Genomic DNA, 20,355 nt, shown 5'->3' on the forward strand with positions numbered 1-20,355 from the left:
TAGTTGAGACCGGAGCTGGAACTCAGGTCAAGTGGCTTTCCCAATCATGGAATTATGTATGCTACACCCAAACATCGGAAAAACAGGTGACACGGTCCCAAATTGGCGTCTCAAGTTGGGCAAGCAAAATCAACCCTCACAGCCTTTTATAGTTCACAACAGGGCTGCATTAGCCAGAGAGCACTGAGGGGTCCTGCATATTTAGATAGAAACTACTCAAAATTGACACAGATTAACAAGATCAGTACATAGGTCTTTCAACAAGTGCCAGAATTGGACGAACTATGCATAGAAAATCACTTTCTTAGCAACGTCTGTGCAAGGTTAAACAGTAGACAGAAGTGTGTTCATGCAAGGCAAAACAACATTTATTATTCACAGTTTCCGTTCAGGCAGATGAACTGGCAGAAAAACATGAACTTGAACTAGGCATCCCTATGACGACATAGAACTCTTCAACAAATCCTGATCTCTTTTGAAATTGAGGCATCTCAATGACATATTTGGCCGTTTACGAATCCAACATAACATGGCATTACATAAAACACTGCAACTAAATGTTCATGCTGAGAAAGCCGAAACAAGTTCTTTTCTATACGAAGTATAAATAAACAGCATCCTGTGGAAAAGTTAAACCTTTTTGACAAGGATGATTACTGTTCATTGAGTATATATATATATATATATATATATATATATATATATATATATATATTGCTTACCACAATCTGGCCTTAAACAGTGCGGTTTCAAAAGAATGAAAGCCCAGAAATAAAGATATTTGTAACATGAGACAACCAACTAGACATATTACATTTGTGAATCCTGAAAATAAAACATCTTCTGCAAAGAATAGGCAGCATTACAGTTTTAACTTCTGTCAGTTCCTCGGTATCTAATAAGATGGTTAGAAAAACACTGCAAGCCAGAGTAACTTCCCCGCACAAAGCTCAACAACTGGAAGGACAAACACTATTTATGAACAATCCAGCTCCTGAAATCAAAACAACTGTAAAAACACCTATTTTCTACTTTTTCAGCATGTGATAGCAACAGGGTGTTTGCCATCAGTTTATCTCTGCTTGAGACCTTGGCTATAAGTACAGCCCGCTCCCGCACTTTCATCAGGGACTGGATGCGTTCCAGGAAGCCTGGCTTGGCCTCCTCCCGCTCCGAGATGATTAGTAGGTCTATGTAGTCTGGCGTTGAGAGCGGGTTGGGTTTCAAGGCAATTTCTTCTAGTCTCTGAATGCTCTCTGACATTTCCTCAATAAGATCAACAACTTCTGCTTCAACACTAGAAAGTTCCTTATTCAGCTGCAGGAATATTTCGGCAGCTGTTAGGGATTCCCCAAGAGCACTCTCATAGTTTTTCTTCAACTCGTGGTACGTTCCCTTTTCAATCTCAATTTCATGAATCCATCTATAATTCTGATTGAAGTGAACACTCCATAGACACTTTCCTGGGCAAACACGACAATTCCCCAATTTATCCATTGCTGAACATTTGTTTTTTCGACGGTCACCAGCAACACCGCAAGGATAGTGACAGGTTTGGTGGCACTTTTGACAGTTTGTTATGAAATGGCTTACTACTTCTTTTCTTGCTACAGTTTTGGGCACTTCATACTCAAAGTTCTCGTTTGCTTTCATCTTATCCCAATTTTGCTCCAAAACGGCTGTCGTCTTCCTGATCTCCTCTTGCTTAGTCAGGCCAGCTCCGATATGGGGTTGGAGACCTTCCACAATGGTCTCAAGTTGTTTCCGCTCATCTAAAACTGTCTTAGTTAAGCACAGACTTTTTGTTTCGAGATTGGTTAGTGTCACAAAAAACTTCTTCAGGCTATTCACACCCATCTTCCAAAACAATCTGTCAAAGTTCTCATCCTCTTCTGTGCTCCCTATGGGTCCTTTAACACCATTAGATGTGTACCAGGCAGAGTTGTTAAACTTGAAATTAACAGGGTTACCATTGTCCATGGGACATGGCACCTCTGCCACTTTGATTGCTTCCAGCACTGGGGGCTTATGGCCATCTGCAAAAGTGACCATTAGCAGTATATTGTCTGCAATGTCCTTTCCAAAGAGAGAGAGAATTGAGTCAAATACATATCTCTGGGACTGTGTCAGCCGAGCCAATGAGGACTGGGCTAAAAAGCAGACTGCATCAATATGATCCACACCTTCGGGTGTAGAAAAGCACTCTCTTATTTGTTCAATAAGGATTCGGTCTCTGTCTATTCCTTTGGTGTCTCCGAATCCTGGCGTGTCTATTAGGGTGAGGCTATATGGTACCTGAAACCCCTCTTGATGGATAAGATTATATGAAGCGATTGAAGATGTTTGACTCTCCGCTTGCGAACGATGGGTCTCTTCATCAATGAGTTTAAACCGGAAATCATCCTCCCATTTAACACCAAGAATATAGTTGACCATTCCATTAATTAAAGTGGTTTTGCCAGACCCCGTAGCCCCGACAAACATGATCACTTTGTCACTGAATGTTGTATTTATTTTCCCAAATGTGTGTTTCTGAAGGATTCCATAGCTGTCAAGCTTTTTTGTTTGTAGCTGAAGCTTGTGAACGGAAGGCTTGCCAGTTTCATTCTCAATTTGAATACTATGCTTTAGAAATTCTTTTGCTGTTGACGGTTTGTGACCTGTTGATAGATTTAGAAGAATGTATTATACACTGCTGGATCTGGTACACAGTTTTATACAATCATTTATACAAGTGATTCTTGTTAGATAAGTTATCGATGTGAAGTGCCACATACACTAAATACCGTCTTAAGCAGTTCCAACACTATTTTTACATTCACAGAATCATCAGTATGTTCAGAATCATATGGTTAATATTTGGTTCCCAAAGTGAGAACGCAGTATGCGTTTCAGTCAAACCCTTGAAATTCCTCAGGCGTTTATTGGTCTGCAATCACAGATTGTCCAGTGCAAGAAGCCCCTGAATGTTTGCATTTGCTTCACTGGTTAACCAGATTTTTTTGGATGTGTTCAAAGAGGCCTCAGAGATGCAAGTCTGGATGTGCCTCTGGTACTCTTGGCATGCAGTTTGTGAGGGCTCTGCTGATAGATGACATTTGTCGACTGTATATCATTTAAACAGCAATCTTAGTAGAATAAAATAAGTGCTTAGTGTTTTATTTACCCCATTCAATTAATAACAATTGGATGGATAACACACATTCAATTTCATATGTTAATATAATAAATCTAGTTCATTTAAAATTATAGAACCATTTTAAATCTCAATCATGTTACCTAGTATCTGTAGGGGAATGGAGACTATTTGCATTCATATAAACAGGGAAACAAGCTCTGTTGGTCACAAAAGAGCATACAAAAGGTAATATAGGAGAAAAATGGGAGGCAGTGTACCTCTTACAATAGGGAGGGGAGTGGTATGATGAACAGTTTTAAGAAGGAGTATATTGGACAAATACCAAGAACAAAACGGTGGACAAACTTAGGACAAGTAAGCGTCAGCGGGTAGGCACTGTATTGATAGCCGGGATCCAATCATTACCATATGATGATTTTAGAGAAACAGGTAGAATATCTATCAACAGAAACAAGAGTGGCTCTAGAAATCGAGTTTTAAGGTAAAATCATAAAGAACATACTTTATTGTTTATTGTCAGACATGTAGAGGTCCGTGTTGGGGTACACCTGACATACTCGAGCCATGTGGTTTGAGGTTGGAAGCCTGACGTTGTCTGAGAGATTTGATAAAGTATCCTGTTCTTAAGTGGTTTGGTGTCTGTCCCTAACTTGGTAGAAAAAGGGAGAGACATTGTTTGGTGCAGATTTGTCCCACTAGGTGAGGACGGTTATGGGGTTTGTGTTGGGTACATTGTTGAAGCGATTTGCTCTGAAGTTGAGGGATGTACACGTGTTGGGACTGTGTGTGTGTGTATATATGAATGTCTCTGCTTCTTGAGTGTGTCTTGTGTTGTTTAAGGGGGAGATGTGTTGTGTCTGGTCTTTCCCTGCCCTGTTGTAAGGAATGCTGTGAGTGACTGGCATGGAATGCTGTGTGTGAGAATGTTATGATCTGAATGGTTCTGAGAATGTCAGTTGAGAAGATGGGTTGACATAGAGGATGCCGGTGGATGTTCTGTCCTTGTAACTTACTTGATGTGGCCTAATGTATCCCTGTACCTGGAGCTGGCACATGAGTAAAGATGTTACCTGTTCCTACACTGGTGTCAGTGTCATCTTTGGCCAGGAACCCAACTTAACAGTTACCTCCAAGCAAACATTGCCTACATTTTCGATATCGATACATTCTAGACTGCAAGTCTGACTCTTAAAATATAAAGTGTGGAGAAAAGTCAGTGCAGGACATGCGATTATCAGATGTTTCAAGTTTTCTACAACCTTCTTGTTACTCCAGAAACCGCAGAAAGAGTTCCTTTGGAAGCAGTCTTCGCCTAGTTAAAATGTCCCTGGTCGGCAGGAGATTAAGAGCCTCACCAGGAGTTGGGCAGAGCGGGAAAATGTGGCGGTAATGCTATTACCACTGCATTTACTGTTCCGCCCAATCCACAGTATGGCCCTACCTCAACCCAGCTCATAGCTGGAGGTGAATGAGCCGGCGGTATAGGCATTTCCGGTGCTATTACCAGAGGTATTGGGTCCAATGGGCATGGGGACTTAACGAGCCCCACCCACCCCACCAGGCAACGCAACCCGTTATCCAGCGCAATTAGCGCCGGGATACTGTCCAACCCCTGATGAGGCTCTAAATCTCATAAATTCATTTTGTGCACAATTGTTAAATCACAATATAAGGAGTGTTTAGGAGGATCGACCATTTTGCGGAAAAGCAATTAATGTGTTCATTTAGCTCTTACAAGAATAGACTTAAGGCCAAGTTCAAAGCAGAAAGCCAAAACAGGTAAGTCGTTTGGGGAGCCGTAGCATCCTACACCAGATAAGCGTCTCAAAGCTAGTTTGCCCAAGACCCAAGGCTGCATAATTTCTACCCTATATATTAGTTTAGGTATGACCTTTCCATCATACAATTTTAGCAGCGGCGGTACAGAACGTTTCACAAATTTGGCATTAATATTACACATTTGTCCTCCTAAGGCAATAGCCTTAGGCCTCAGCAAATTCATTAATACAAGTCTTGCCTGGTTTACTTATAATGGGAAAACATAAATAACTTAGATTGTTGGTAAGTGCCAAGGACGAGTATGCTTGTACTTTTTGCATAGACTTGCATAATAGCCTGATACTTAAGGGGTTGCATGATTTTCGTTTAAAAGTGGTTAATCTTTAAAAACAATAATTTAATTCAAATCTGTTTGAAAGGCATTATCAATCTCTGAAGCCACATGCAGTCAAATAATACAAAATCAGCGAATGCTAAGTGTCTTTAAAATCTGACAATTTAGGTTGAATGAAGGCAACCATGTCCAACCATTCATCAGTGTCAGATACATAAAGTTTGAACAGGCAGTGTGCAAGAATGAAACCCTGCCTCAGCCCTGAGCACATAGAGATTTTCCTAGAGAGGTTTCCCGTGCAATCCACTGTCACTTGACTATTCGATTTTTCATGTAAACCTAATAAAGATTTCCGGGAACCTTCTGAAATTCCCCATCTAGCGAGTCTGGACCAGAGGAGGTTTTGGTTCAACAGATCAAAGGCAGAGGACAGATCGATTAAAGCAATAAAGATGGAGTCATATTGTTTATCCCAAGACATTTCATTTCGTAAACCCGTTCAGAGAAGTACCCTGTTGCCTCCTAAACCCAGTTTGGAATTTCTTGAGTCTCCCAACGATTTCTGCCCACTTTTCCAGTATTCTTAATAGATTGGAGGCAATTTCTTTGCTATCAGCCTCCATTATCGTATGTGGCCTGTAATGTTGAGGCTCGGATCTGATGCCCCACTTGAAAACGGGAATCACATGATGTGAAGCGCCCATCCTGTACATCTGTTTCAAAACTATATACATGGAGGGGGTGCTGTTGAGCGGTGCGTGAATGCAGTCTTAATCCATGTCGCTCCGCTGAGGCCGCTTGATATCCTGGAGGAAACATCCTGAAATTAGCTGCTGTTCACCAGATAAAACAATGAAAACGACTTCTGAAGACTTCCTCTGTGAAATACACACTCAGATGGCGTGAAATACAGCCACAATTGCCCACCAAGCTGTCCCGGCACAAGCAGTACCCAGAGCCGGTCGCCATCTTGAACATATCACTGAGTGGTGGCATTAGGGAGATTTCTCACACAAGTGCTTAATTCCCTCTACCTTAGAGCCCTCCAGCTCTTTTGCTATATTTTGGGGCTTTGAACTTTTCATTTTCAATGTGTTTTACTTTTGTGTTCTTTGGTTATGGAGTTTTTAAAGCAACTCCAGTGGCATCATCTTTTTCTATGTGTCACACAGCACCTTCAGTGCAGTGGCACAGGGGTGTCTTTCAGACTCCACAAGGATTAAATACCTTCCCTTAGACTGACTACTGTCTCCCAGGGCATGTAAAGTTAAATTGACTTTACTAGTCTCTTTTTAAATTTACTGACCCAGCACACCCTATCTTACTATAGAGTGCTGGAGGGGTTGCTCAGCTTCCCCTGAGTCAAAACACTCATGCAACAGTAAAATGTTACCTTTTCCTATTTTAAATGGCTGGTGGCAGTGGTTTAGATCAACTACTGTTATTTTTCGCGACTGCTAACAACAGTAGCTCAAAATCAGAGGAAGCCATGTTTTTCAATATGGCGCCCCAGACCTATCTGTAAAAACAGACACTGGTTATCTTTTTTTGCCATTTCTTTTAGAAAAAGTCCTTCTTGTGTGTAACTCTGCGCGCCAAACTAGGTTTGGTCCCTTTGTTTGTGCCCTTTGGCGGGCTTCTGTGCTGAAGCCCTCCTCTGGTGCCAGAGTGTCTGGGGTGGACAGGATGTGACGGAGGTGCCCGAAACTCCCTGTGCTTAGTCTCCTAGGAGACCTGAATACACTCTGGTGTGATTGGCCGGCTGGCTGTCCGGCAAGGACAGCCACCCTGCTGTGTGAGTGACAGCCAGGCTGAATGAATGGGGGAAAACTGTTTAAAAGCAGGTCTCTGGGACTTGGAAAGCAGAGTCGACCACTGGAATGAAAGAACCGAAGAGGAGAGAAAGGAAGAGGACTGCTGCAACTCCTGGACGACCGGTGAAGCCATGCTGCAGGTCCGAATTGCATGAAACTCTGACGACAGAGAAGCCCTTCAAGGTTAACTTCTTCCCTTGAGTTTGGTGGGAACAACCAACTCGCAAGCCACCTGGACACCGTCCTATTCTGGTCGAATTTTCTTCAGAGTACTGTTGAAAACCGGATAGCCAGAGGGAAGGAAACCAGGGGGACTTTAAGGAACTCACACCTTAAACCGACCTCTTGCTACAGCTTTTGGCCTCTTCCCTGAGCAGTGCAGGAACCTCCCGACGTCCTCCTTCTTGTCCCCACGACTGAAGCACAGGAACAGCGATATCTGCTCGAACTGCCAGGAACAACTGCCTAAGCTACAACTTTTTTCATTTAAAAAGGTACTGTGCAAACACGGTCCGGAAATCTTTTCGGCCATCGAGAAAGTGCGTGAAACTTTCCTCAACTACGAAGGTTTGTCCTTCCCTAAACATTCGTCAAACTTTTTGCCTAGCCAAATCCTTTAAAAATCTGTGGCAAAGACTTAACCGTTACATACCAGAACTGTGCTATCCTATACAAAAGACTCTGAACCATTGAATTTGGCCCAGGCCTATTGAAAAGAGTTGCTGGTTGTATTTAACTTGAACCCTTTGCCCTGACTATTATTGTATTTGGGCTGTCTATTCTTATAACCTTGACTTTTCCCTCCTTTTCTAAGTATCTAAAGTGTCATTTTGCTCACACTTCATTTTTGAGCTAAACTTGTTTTGTGGTGTATTAGTGTGTGATATTGAGCTGCTTGTGCTAGTGTAATGTTTTATACATGATTGAGTAAAAAAATGTATATTATTTTACTGAGAAACCTTGAGTAAGTGTTTACTTGAATCACTGTATTGGTTGCTCCTTTGTGTAACTTGTTCTAATGCTCATTTAAACTCTTGAGATAAGTCTGGCTGCTCAGCCATCGCTACCATTTCACTGTGTAGTACAGGCTTGTACCAAGGGTGAAATTGTGCTTACACTTGTAGTCCTAATTGCCTGTATTGTTCCCAAAGGGTACTGCAGGTGATTCTGCCTAACAGGTGGGAGGCCGTGCAGCCTGACGGACGAGAAGCTCCCTGTGGGCACCGGAGAAGAAACCGACCCACTGTGGACGTCGTTGCAGAGGCGACCACCTATTCCCGACCATTGTAATCCGCCAACATGGTCGGCAACTGTGCTCCGAACACCGCCACGAGAGGACCGGTTGGGAAGCCACGAGGAGCAGTCCCCCACCACACTGAAATGCCACATGTACTTGGATCCGATCCAGGTACGACTTAAGACACACTCCCAAAGCTGAGGAGAGATGCGATTCAGTGGCACGCATTACTGGAGGACCATCTCTGCACCTACAAAAATCACACAAATATAGTATAATATCACTTTGGGGAACCGGACCACAGGGGGGAACTGCTCCCGTAATATTGACAAAACAAGCTTTAAACTAACTTGGCGGCCAGACCAGAGAGCTGCGTGCTGTAAACCATGGATACCTAAGGACAGAGCGGATTAACAATCAATGCCGTACAAGGCACAGCAAAGTCGCTGTCACCAGCCCCCGCTGACCAGAGGCCAGAGAGGGGATTGGGATTAATAAATAGCAGGCTACCCAGTTTACTCACAGACATTAAGAGGCAGAACGGGACAAACCAACAGTGCCACGTAGGGCACGGTGACACTGCTGTTAACTGACCCTGCTACACAGAGTGCAAGGAATGTACTGAGGACAACCACACAACTAACTACCAAGCGTTCACCTCACAGATTATTACGTACAACACAACACACGGAACAACTATAAAGGTGGCACAGACTTCAATAAACTATAAGCCAAATGGACAATAAACAGCCACCCCAACTCTGGGAGATACCCGGGAAACATGCAGTACCGAGAGGGATCTGCCTACACCACTTCTAACATTACATCAAGAGTAGAGGCGAACTGGCACCACAGATCAAAGGCAAATAACACACTGCAGCCAGGTAGATAACTTGGAAACCAAGCACAACCCCAATAACCTATGACACACCTGCAAGTGAATGGACAAAGCGCACCAACAGGGATTTAAGAAGGGGTTGAACTAAAGAGACGCAGGAAGAGTAAACCCAACAACAACACCGACTGGAAGAAAGGGAGACATCTATTGGAATCACAGGGAAGGCTGCTCACAAAATGGTGAGAGGCCAACAGAAGATGGAGACATATGTCGCCGCAAAACCCAAAGCTAAACAGGTCCCCGACCAGCCAGAGGGAGACCCAGCCGACCGACAGCATCAGGAGTGACCCCAGAGAACCTTATGACGGCAATTCAAGACGCACAGAAGGTACTGGAAACCAGGATCCAAGAAGGAGTAGATGTTTCATTAGTACGTGCAGACCTGGGAAAGGTGAACGAGAGAGTGGCATCAGCCGAACAAAGGATAAGCAACCTGGAAGATGTTGTAGAAACAAAGCACAATAAAAATCTAGGGCCTTGTGGGAGCCACGAGGAATCTTGAGGACAGGGCAGAAGATGCCGAAGGACGTTCTTAGAGAAGCATAATTTGACTGGTGGGGTCCCGGAGCGGATGGAGATAGCACGGAGCTCTTTGTGGAGAGGATGATACTGGACGCGCTACGACGCCGTGGCCTCTCCAAACTGTTCACGTTCGCGAGAGCGCAGAGGGTTCCAGGCCGCCACCTGCCTCCGGGAGCCTCTCCACGGGCCATAATAGCCAAGCTCCTTAACTTAGGGTCACTCAGATGTAATCCTACAAGAAGCTCGGGAACAAGGAAACATTCTGATGGAAGATGCATGGATCCTGAAATTCCAGGACTTCACATCAGAGGTACAGAGACAAAGACGAACCTTTGACTCAATAAAAAGGAAACTTCGGGAAAATAGCTTGAGGTACATGATGTTCTTTCGTGCCAAACTAAAAGTGCTAGCAGACAACCGTCGCACTTCTTCCTTACACCGAACGACGCCTGGGACTGGTTAGAATCCAAATATGGCCAACCCACCAATTCAAACGCACGGAACGCCAAAGAAAATAAAAAGAGAAAATGATAAGCGGGACTAGACTACTATGGACACATGATGCTACGACATTAGATCAAACCGAAGGACTAAGCAGTCCCACCTGTATCTTTTTTCTTAATGTTTGGTAGCGGAGCCCCGTCACAGTTCAGGCAGGAGCTAGCTCCTGTGCCAAAAAAGTTTGGGGAACATGGATAGCAAAGGGGGGAGGGAGGGGATGGGAGGGGAATAAAAGGAAAGGGCAGTGGATACAGCACGAACACACTACAGAAGACAGACCATATCCAGAATAACAACACACACCACGACTGGCATGAGCGGAGGGTGGCAGACAGCCCGAATGAGGGGATAACCATACTTTGTGACAAAGAAGCACAAACATGGAAACAGCTGGAAACTCAGGTAACTCCAATAGGGGGAACAATCTGGGGGACCGATATACGACCACAGGCTGAATGTCCCTTAAAATAGGAACCTGGAATGTACGGGGCCTGGGTAGAAGATCTAAGCGTGCCCAAATCAAACAATTTCTACGTAGACATGGTATTAAAGTAGCACCATTACAAGAGACACACATTACTGAGGACAATCTCAAAGAATTACGAAGGAATTGGGGAGGCACACTGGTAGGAACCTCATACTCGACATACTCCATAGGAGTTCTCACCTGGGTAACACCCTCAACACCAATACAAGTGCAGACTATGACGGGAGACGATGAAAGACGTACATTTATAATAAGAGGCAAAATAGAGGGACACGCTCTATGCATCGTGAACTCATATGCACCTAACCCAGACAATGAAGACTACTTCGAAAAAATGGGTGAAATACTAGGCAAACACAGGCCAGACATCCTCATCTGGCAGGGGGATTTTAACTGTTACTTGGATCCAAACATAGATCGGACAGGGACAGGAACCTACCAACGACCCCGGTCAACACGATCCCTTAACGAAATAGTGCAGGAACTGGACTTACAAGAATTATGGCGGGATCACGTGGAAACGACAGGGAATACTCATACTACTCACTGGTGCATGGGTCACACTCTTGCCTAGATTATCTCTTTACAGGCACAGAGGACGCACACAGATTCTCCCAAACAGAATACTTGGGGAAAATAATCTCCGACCAGACCCCATTGGTCACAGTACTGCAGATGGGACGACGTCGCCCAGCGATACCAACCTGGAGGCTGGTAACAGAACAACTCCAAGACAGAGCCTTCAACGCAACGATAAGGGAGGAGATAGTCTCTTTTCTGGGTAATAATGAGAGATCAGTGGAGGAGGTGAGTATTCTATGGGAAACCCTTAAGGTAACAGACTGTCTCCTGCAAAGTGAAGGAATCAGAGGGCACGATTAGGAACTTGGAAATTGATCTGGGGAAGGGGAAAGAGATGGGGGCAGGACTTAACAGGAGCTATCAAGATTCAAAATTCGCACCAGGAAGCCCTAAACAACTTTGACAGGAGCTGCTATACCGAGTGAGTACATGGGGAGAGGGATAAAGCGGGTCGGCTACTCGCGTGGCTGATTCGTAAAGAACACCCGAGGGGCTCATTTACACAGATCACTGATAGTGAGGGTTCCAGGGTGACCACACAACAGAAGATTAATGAGCCCTTTCAGAAATACTATAAGGCACTACACACACTTCAGACCTACTAGAAATCTCACAGATGCCCAAATTGATGGCACTCCAGAGGGAATCACTGGAATCTCCCATTGAGGTTGAGGAAATGGAATGGGCGCTAAAAACAATGCAGAAGGGGAGGTCCCCGGGGATATACGGCCTACCGGTCGAATACTACCTAGAATGTGCAGATACACTACTGCCGTTTCTGCAGAGAGTCTTCAAGGAGCCTTCTCCGAGGGGGTTCTCCCTGAATCCAAGAGGAAGGCATTGATCACAGTCATCATGAAACCATGCAAAGACCTGCTTCAATGTGGGTCATATAGACCCATATCACTCTTGAATGTCGACACAAAATTTCTGGGGAAAATAATAGCATTACGACTAGAGAAAGCTACCATCAGCATTGTACCACCAGACCGATGCGGTTTTATAGGAGGGAGGACACCTCTATGAATATCAGAAGGCTACACTTTATAATGGAGCACTGTAAAGGACCGCACTGGTGGGAGGCGCCTGTACTTCCGCTCTCTATGGTAGAGGAGAGGCACAGAGGACCCCTGCCAAGATTCTCTATTTGGTAGCTGTGGTCGACCAATCAAGGCCTAGCTTCTCAGGAGGTGATGCGGGCTGGTTCTTAAGTACAGTGTAGTCCCCAAGCACCCACAAAGGAATGTCCACACACTGTATCGGTTAAAACAAAGTCTTTATATAATTAATATTCAAAGTTATGTACAGTATCACGATAACTCACTTTGTACTCGGAAAATCAACAATGGTAAATATTTACAGTTCTAAAGTGGTACCACAAATGTTATTAGATCTCATTAAAGTGCATACGGTCAGAATGACACACAGATCAAATAAAGGAAACCAACAGTAGAGAGAGGAAGGAAAGTAAGATGGTTGAACAAGTGGCAGAATACTGGTCACTACCATTAAACACAGTCTGTGTGGAGATCCCCCCACCTGGGCAACCTGTAGGATAAAGATACAAGCCCAGTCCATATATTGTTCACACTAGACTTCCCAATAGTCTGCAACCCCAAAGTACCTGGCGTTGTAGCGTTACTCGTTGGGGAATCAACAACCCTTCTTGAGTGCCACACCTTTAGGAGTCACAGGTCGTGGAATGTCCGACAGAGAGCAGGTCGAGCTACGACGGTGAAGTGGCTGCGTCATTCCTAGCGGTGCTCGTTGGCGGGGAAGCGCAAACGTCCTGCCTGGAAGAGGCGTGCGGGGCACCTCGGTGTCGATAGTTCTGGACCGGAAAGAGTTTGAAGAACTGTGGCCCAGCAAGGGTGTCGAGTTGTCGGCGTCTCTGTGGTCGTTGGGTGGCAGGAAACCCACCGGTGGAGGCTCCTCGGCGCGTCGACGGTCACGCCTTCTCCAGCAGGATACAGCGGTGACGATGCGGACGAGGGCGTCCTTGGATTTGAAAGTTCTTAGGCAAAACGGGAGCACGGCGGCTCCGGTCGGCACGGCGGTCGTAGACAGTGGCGGACAACAGTCCGGGCGCTTCTCCTTGGAGTTCCGCAGCAGTCCCCGTATCGGGTCGGCAGCCTGTCGAAGGTCTGGAGCTTTGGCAAAGATCAACTGGTGCACGATGGTCCCTCGTAGCTTGGGAAGAGGGTGCCTTACCAGGTCCTCTCTGGGTCAGTCCGTGAAGGCACATCAGCTTTCAGATTGTGAAGGAGAGCAACAGCAATTCTTCTCATCCAGCAGGGCTTCAGGGTCAAGCTTCAGTTACTCCAATTACTCGTCGTAGTGGACTTCAGCTTCTGAACACGATTCCTAGCAGTGAGAGGTCCCCAGATATACTGTTGATCTCCCATTCATTCCGCTGGGTCACACTCAAGCATCCAATCACGACTAAGGGCATTCATGCAGGCAGGCAGCCAATCAGGCACACGGAGCATTCAGGCCATTCAATTCTCTCCAGACACTCACAACAAGTTATGTGTATTGGGACAAGTACCGAGCCATTCATCACTCCATACTGCATTCAAACCGGTTTCGGGCAGGGCTGTCTCAGTCATTGTGTCAACCACCAGATACTAGATACCCATCACATAGAATGCGTATTCATCATACACTCCATTCACCCAGGTCCCACACACAGGCATACCCACAACATACGGTCGTTGAGAAGGCTCCAGCCAGTCTGGTCAGCACTTCCCCACACTACCATATATGGAACTTCCACCCAACAGCCAGTCAGGGGGAAGGGACAGAGTCAGGGCTTCCTGGGACTTCGGAAGATCAAGGTAACAGGCAATGGAAGACAAGAGGCCATGGGGGCCATTTTGTCTCCATCAGGAATCTACCAATTCCAATGACAGGGCCTGGGCATCCAAAAATGGAGGACGCTCAGGGCACCCGTCAATTCAGCACGGAGCTGCCAACAGCCCGTACCCTGCCCTGTGGGTCACACACAGGTGCCCAAAAACACTAGGGGAACAGGGTTGCACCACTACCCATGGATGCCATAAGGGTATCCCATGGGTCTGTTCACCAAACCAAAAGGAGAGAGCTGCACCGCCAGGAGTCCCACATGAACTCCTGCACGGAAAACACGACAGAACACACAATAAAAAGCAGTAAAGGACAAGGATATGGAGGCCCTGTCCCTCTGATGCATTTCCAGCATCACAAGCACGCTCGCCAGTTGGAGGAGAATTGGCATTGATGGCCCTGGATGCAACCAAGGTTTAAGGTGCTAGAGGATATAGGGATGGGCCCCATAATGCCCCATAATGCTGCACTGGATCCAACTATTGTACACCAATCCATGAGCAAGAGTGAAAACGGGAGAGTGGATATCAGGGAAATGGACACTAGAGAGGGGCACCCGACAAGGATGCACGACATCCCCAATATTATTCGCCCTGGCACTAGAACCCCTGGAAGGGTACTGCCGGCACTATATACACGAGACGGGAATCAGGATTTGCGGTATAAAGCACAACATATTGTATGCAGATGTCTCCAGTGCCAATATCCCAGTAATACTAGAGGTACTTCACAATTTAAGGAATCTGTCTGGCTACAGTGTCAATTAGGAGAAATCCTTGGTGTTCCCCCTGGGAGCCATGAGCGCAGTACCACTGGACTCGCTCCCACAAGGAGACATCCGTTGGGAACCAAAATCATTCCGTTACCTGGGAATCACCATTTTCCATAACTTAGAGGACACTTTAGGGTTTAATACGGGAAGGGCACTGGTGGGCATAGAAGAATCTATAACATTTTGGCACCCCTCCACCCCGATCTCCTTAAGGAACAAGTTACTTACCTGTAACTTGTTCTTCAGCATGGGTCTGGCATGGATTCAATGAATATTCCCCGTCGTCAATCTGGTAAAGAAAAAATCAGTTGTTTCTGAACTGTCTTTCTCCTAACAACCAATCCCTGGTCTCTGGGTCATATTGCCCCCAGCCAATGACTGCCCTCTACCCAAGCCCCTCCACTGGCAGCCATCTTCAGATTTGGTAGCACGTAAAGTTGCAGTAGGACCAAGAGAAGAGCCGCAGAGGGGTAGGCCGGAGGGTTCGCATGTGAATCCATGCTAGACCAATGCCGGAGAACAACAGTTACAGGTAAGTAACTTGTTCCTTCTCCAGCATGGGATCTGGCATGGATTCACATGTTCATGAATAAAGAATACATAGCAGTACACACACGCACAACCACGGGAGGCTCAACATTAAGCATCTCAACAACTCAACATTAAGCATCTCTTACCTCCTCACCAGGCTCACCTTCAAGCGAACAGGTTGCGCAGCATTGCTCTGGACACCTCCCTGGAATCCCGCTCGATGCTTTAGAATCTCGTGAAGGTGTGCATCAACCTCCACGTAGCAGCCCTGCAGATGTCCAGCAGGGTCACACCAGACAGGAATGCCGTAGTAGCAGCGATCGCTCTGGTCGAATGGGCTCTCGGGCGGCCAGGCAACGGTCGGATTGCCAATTTAAGGGCCCAAAACACTGCCCATAGCTTCAGAATGCTGATATGCAACAACTTCTCCTGCGGCAGCCGCAGGCTTCTTGGGTGGAGAGCTCCGATATGAGCGCCCCGTCCTTCCAGGGAGGCGTCTGTCGTGACCGCCTACTGATGGCGAGGGTCTGGAAGTCTCTGCCTGCCGCCAGAGGCGCGCGGACACCCCACAACCATATCGCTTCACGGTACGTCTCGTCGAGAGGGATCTTGTTCTCGAAGCTTCCCGATACCTGGATCCGCCGGCCGTCGAGGAACTCTTGCAGTGGCTGCATCGGCAGCCTGCACAGTCAAACGAGGTATATTCATGATGACATCATGCCGAGAAGAGATTTGATGGACCTCACCCTTGCTATCTTCAGGCTCAACAGGCCTTGCACCTTGCCCGGGATGGCCGCTATCCTCTCCTCCGACGGAGATGTCAGGCACGACACCGTGTTGAGCCGGGACCCCAGGAACAGTGCGTCTTGCGATGGCACCCAGCAAGACTTTGCATAGTTCACAAAGAACCTATGTTTCGTCAGCAGCCGGACGGTTTCTGCCGTGTGCGCGACGACGGTCTCCCTCGATTTCACTCGTATGAGCCAGTTGTCCAGGTAGGGGTAAAATGTGGATCCTCGGAGACAAAGCTGCGCCGCCACTGGTGGCAAGCACTTGGGGAACACCCTTGGTGTGGACTTTAAACCGAAGGGAAGGGCTTTGAACTGATAGTGCTGCCCTTGAACCACGAAGCGCAGGAACTTGAGGTGCCCCTTTGCGGATGGGGATGTGAAAGTAAGCGTCCTCCAATTTCAGCATCAACAGGAAGTCCCCTTCTTCTAGTTGTCCCAGCACGTGCTGAAGGGTTACCATCCGAAACTGTTGGGACCTGATGTGCTTGTTCCAGGTGGCTGAGGTCCAGGATGGGCCGCCAACTGCCCGTCTTCTTCTTGACGAGAAAGTACTGAGTGCGGGGGAGGGAGGCGATGGATGGTAAGGAGGTGGAGGATTAATTCTCTTCTTCTTGTGCGGGGGTTCCCCCGACGGCCCAGGTGCCGTGGTGTCTCCCACGGGCGACAGGGGCTTCCTTGTCCGAATATCTGAGCACAGAGTGTGTAGTGCCTGGAGGATGTCCACAGAGATGTCCGCCGGTGGCTGCAGTGCGAGGGACGGCGGCAGAGGCGTAGTGTCCTCCGGCTCCTGAACGCCCTGCTCCTCTTCGTCGGTGTCTCCGTCACTCGCCACATCTGCCTCGACGAATCTTTGGTCCAAGACAGTCTTGAGAACAGCAAGCTCCTCCTCGGAGGAGATGTCCGTGCCCTGTAGGACTACTGTGCCCCCCCTTCTCGATCAGGGGAGACGGTGTCGGGGAGATGACCGGCATCGTCTTCACCGGCGTCTTCTCTACAGGCTGAAAAGATGATTCCCTCCTGGCCGGCAGGAAAACTCACGCTTAGGGGCCTGGGTCCTGTGTACCCGTATCAACGACCTTCGCCAGGGATGTCACCACTCCTTCAATGGCGTTTTTGACGGGTGAATCTAGGCCTTAACGACCTTGGTTGTGCTTGGGGCCTTCACCGTGGGGGGAGGGTCAGCACCACGCTCCCCTTTGGCCTTCTCCATTGGAGCTGACTGGGACTTCTCCAGAAGTTTACCCGGATGCTCAGACTTCCTTTTTTTTGCCCAGCCGGACCGTTGGCTCGTGGTCGAAGGTGCCGGAGATGCTGCGCCCGTCCTGGCCGCTGAAGAGCCCATCCCAACGGCGCTCCCGGTGCCCACGGACTCACAGTGCTTTGCTTTCTGTTGGGCCCCTGTCGCCGGGGCGCCCTCATAGGTCTTATAAAACCGCTTGGATTTCTTCTTGTGGCTGGGTGACCGGGACTCACCTGACTGGAGCCACTTGGTAAGTCGCTCGCGACGGTGTTCGTGGTGCGGGGAACCATGTCCTTGCAGAACGCACAGGCCTCCTCCACCTGCGTCTGGTCGGTATGCAGGCACTAGAGGCACAGGGAGTGACCATCGTCCAGGAAAATGTTCCGTAGGCCGCATCCAGGGCAAATCCTGAACAGAGGCGTTGAGTCTCCTCTATCTTCAGCCATGTCCACGCAGCATAGGCCTCCAAGAATCTTCTGGAATCCTCCAAGAAGGTAACTCGATGAAAAATCGCCCTTGAGGGGCGTAAAATGTTCCGAAAAACGTGTCCCCGTTAGTCGGATGATGGATCGATGGAGCTTGAGGCTCGATTGACCGTAAAAATAAGAGCACACTCTTAGAAAAATCGCAAACGCAGTAAAAGCTTGAGAGCTATAGCACGAGGACTCCCAACACTTGAACGTGCAGTAAGAATCTGAAGATGGCTGCCAGAGGAGGGGCTTAGGTAGAGGGCAGTCATTGGCTGGGGCCAGTATGACCCAGAGACCAGTGATTGGTTGTTAGGAGAAAGACAGTTCAGAAACTAAACTGAAACTGATTTTTTCTTTACCGAGGATTCCCAGCCTGACGACGGAATATTCATGAGCATGTGAATTCATGCCAGACCCCATGCTGGAGAAATGTATTCCTCCTCTTCCTCATCTTGAGTAGGGTCAAAGACCCTCTGCAGCTTAGCCACAGGGAGAGGGGGGTTTTCGTCCCTAGACCTCTTTGGTGTGGACTTCTCAGAGAGTTCCACTAGCCTGTCCATACATCCTTCACATTTTTCTCTGGTCCAAATAGATGAACCAGAGCGGTCCAGAGGTGGAAAGGGCTCATCCAGTGGATCCTCCGTTTGCAAACGTCGAGATGTTTTCTTCAACGCCGAAGAAATCCCTTCAGGTGCTTCCGAAAAGTCTTTTCGGGGTTTTGATGGTTGACATGGGTCCTTTTCTATGTCTGTAAACCTTTCCGTAGGTTCCGGTAAATCTTTTGGCCTATCCTTGGGTTTCGACAAATCCTTGTGCTTGTCCTTGGGTTTCGATGGACCTTTGTTTCTGAGAATCCGCCAAAATGATCCTGGCGATGCTCTCGGTAATCACTTCATCATCGGGAGGTTCTGAAGTCTGGGCATCTGGTTGCGCGACTACTTTCGGCGGAACTGGTGCCTTTTCGGCTGTGGACGCCTTCTTCCGATGCGTCTTGACGGGATGGTGGATATTGGGGTCAGCGCCCTTTCATTTAGTAGACCCAGTCGCAAGGCGCACCTGCGGTTTCGGGGAGGGCTACCGACCCTCACGGTCGGCGGGCAGGGCCGAAGCTTTCAGTATGCCCGTTGGCGCTATGGACCGCTTCAACTGTTTAGTCGAAGACATCCTTGGGGTTGTGTCTTTAGTGTTGGGAACATGTGCGTCTATGTCGCCGGGGTGTACATTCCCCATAGCAGGAAGTAGGTCTTGCCTAGCGGGGCCGGGGATAGACGACGCAGAGCGAGAGTGCTCTGCTGAGAGGTCAATCGCCTCCGAATCAGAGGCTAGTTCGTCACTCAACCCCTCGTCACAATCGGTGGTTGTGGCTGCGGGAGAACCAGACTCAGCCTGCGACATTCCGTAGGCCACCCACCGTTTAACGCGGCACTCCTTCAAAGTTTTCGGGCACAGGAGCTTGCAAGCATCACAAACCGACTCGTCGTGTTTGAGGGGTAAACACAGGTTACCGAAGAAAACAAAAGCAATTTGTCTGGACGATCTCTGCATAATGCGACCAGTATGCTGGGTGGTAAAACACAATCTGAGGGACCTCGACACGTGAGGGATTTTGGGTACACTACATATCACGTTAGGGATAGTGTTACAGTCACGCCCATGTCGACGTCCACTTTCGATTCTCGAAAGACAAGATGCAATACTCCGCAGTGACCACAGGATGTCAGACTATATGCACAGCATGTGATTCTAAGCAGATTAACAAGCATCAGAAACAATCTTATTATCTAAGGTGACCCTGTCGGTTTAATGTACATCAATAAATTCCACCAAATTAATGTCTATTGAAGATATAGCGCATAAATTGAGAACCTCTGAGAATAGAGCCGAAATATTCGATCTATTCATAGGTCTTTCATATCTGAATATATATTCCAGTAACAGTCTAGGAGGTGTGGCCGCTCTTGTATTGGCCTCTTGTCCACTCCCTTGTTTTGATATCACTTATAGACCTCAGTAAGTTGGATGCCAAAGACAACAAGGTTGATCCTGCTCCTCTCGGAATGCTGTAAACTGTGCTTTTAGATTGAATTTCTTTCGACCCTGGTTATAGAGCTGGAACTCGTCCACCCGCTGTGATGGTTGAGGGATTCGATTTTCCGCTGGTTGAACTGATTGCACCAAAATTTCCCTTTGTTGTTTGTGTTGTCTTATATTTTGCCCTGGACCTTCTTTCCAGGATTCTCCACCAGATCCGCAAGTATATATTCACTTATGATAACCAAGTCTGTATGATTTAACTGCTGCTCATTTGCATTCACTTTGGTGATCCTCGGTACTAAATACTTCTCATTAATCAGTGATTTCAGTTTTTTCATGTTCCTCAAGCATTTTCTTGA

The 20,355-nt window shown here is 47.3% G+C and overlaps 1 protein-coding gene across 1 annotated transcript in view; it reads right to left on the reverse strand.

Annotated features, from left to right (window-relative positions):
• Nucleotides 1-704: 704 nt before the first annotated feature.
• LOC138516897 (uncharacterized) overlaps nt 705-20,355 on the reverse strand; it is a 57,374-nt gene continuing 37,723 nt past the window's right edge. The window contains exon 3 of the mRNA XM_069632351.1: nt 705-2,660. Within this exon, the coding sequence (XP_069488452.1) occupies nt 973-2,660 (1,688 nt within the window). The 3' untranslated portion in view covers nt 705-972. The remainder of the gene's footprint in view (nt 2,661-20,355) is intronic.

This window comes from Ambystoma mexicanum, chromosome 6q (assembly GCF_040938575.1).
Source record: "Ambystoma mexicanum isolate Mex_15411 chromosome 6q, UKY_AmexF1_1, whole genome shotgun sequence".
In the NCBI taxonomy this organism is placed as follows: domain Eukaryota; kingdom Metazoa; phylum Chordata; class Amphibia; order Caudata; family Ambystomatidae; genus Ambystoma; species Ambystoma mexicanum.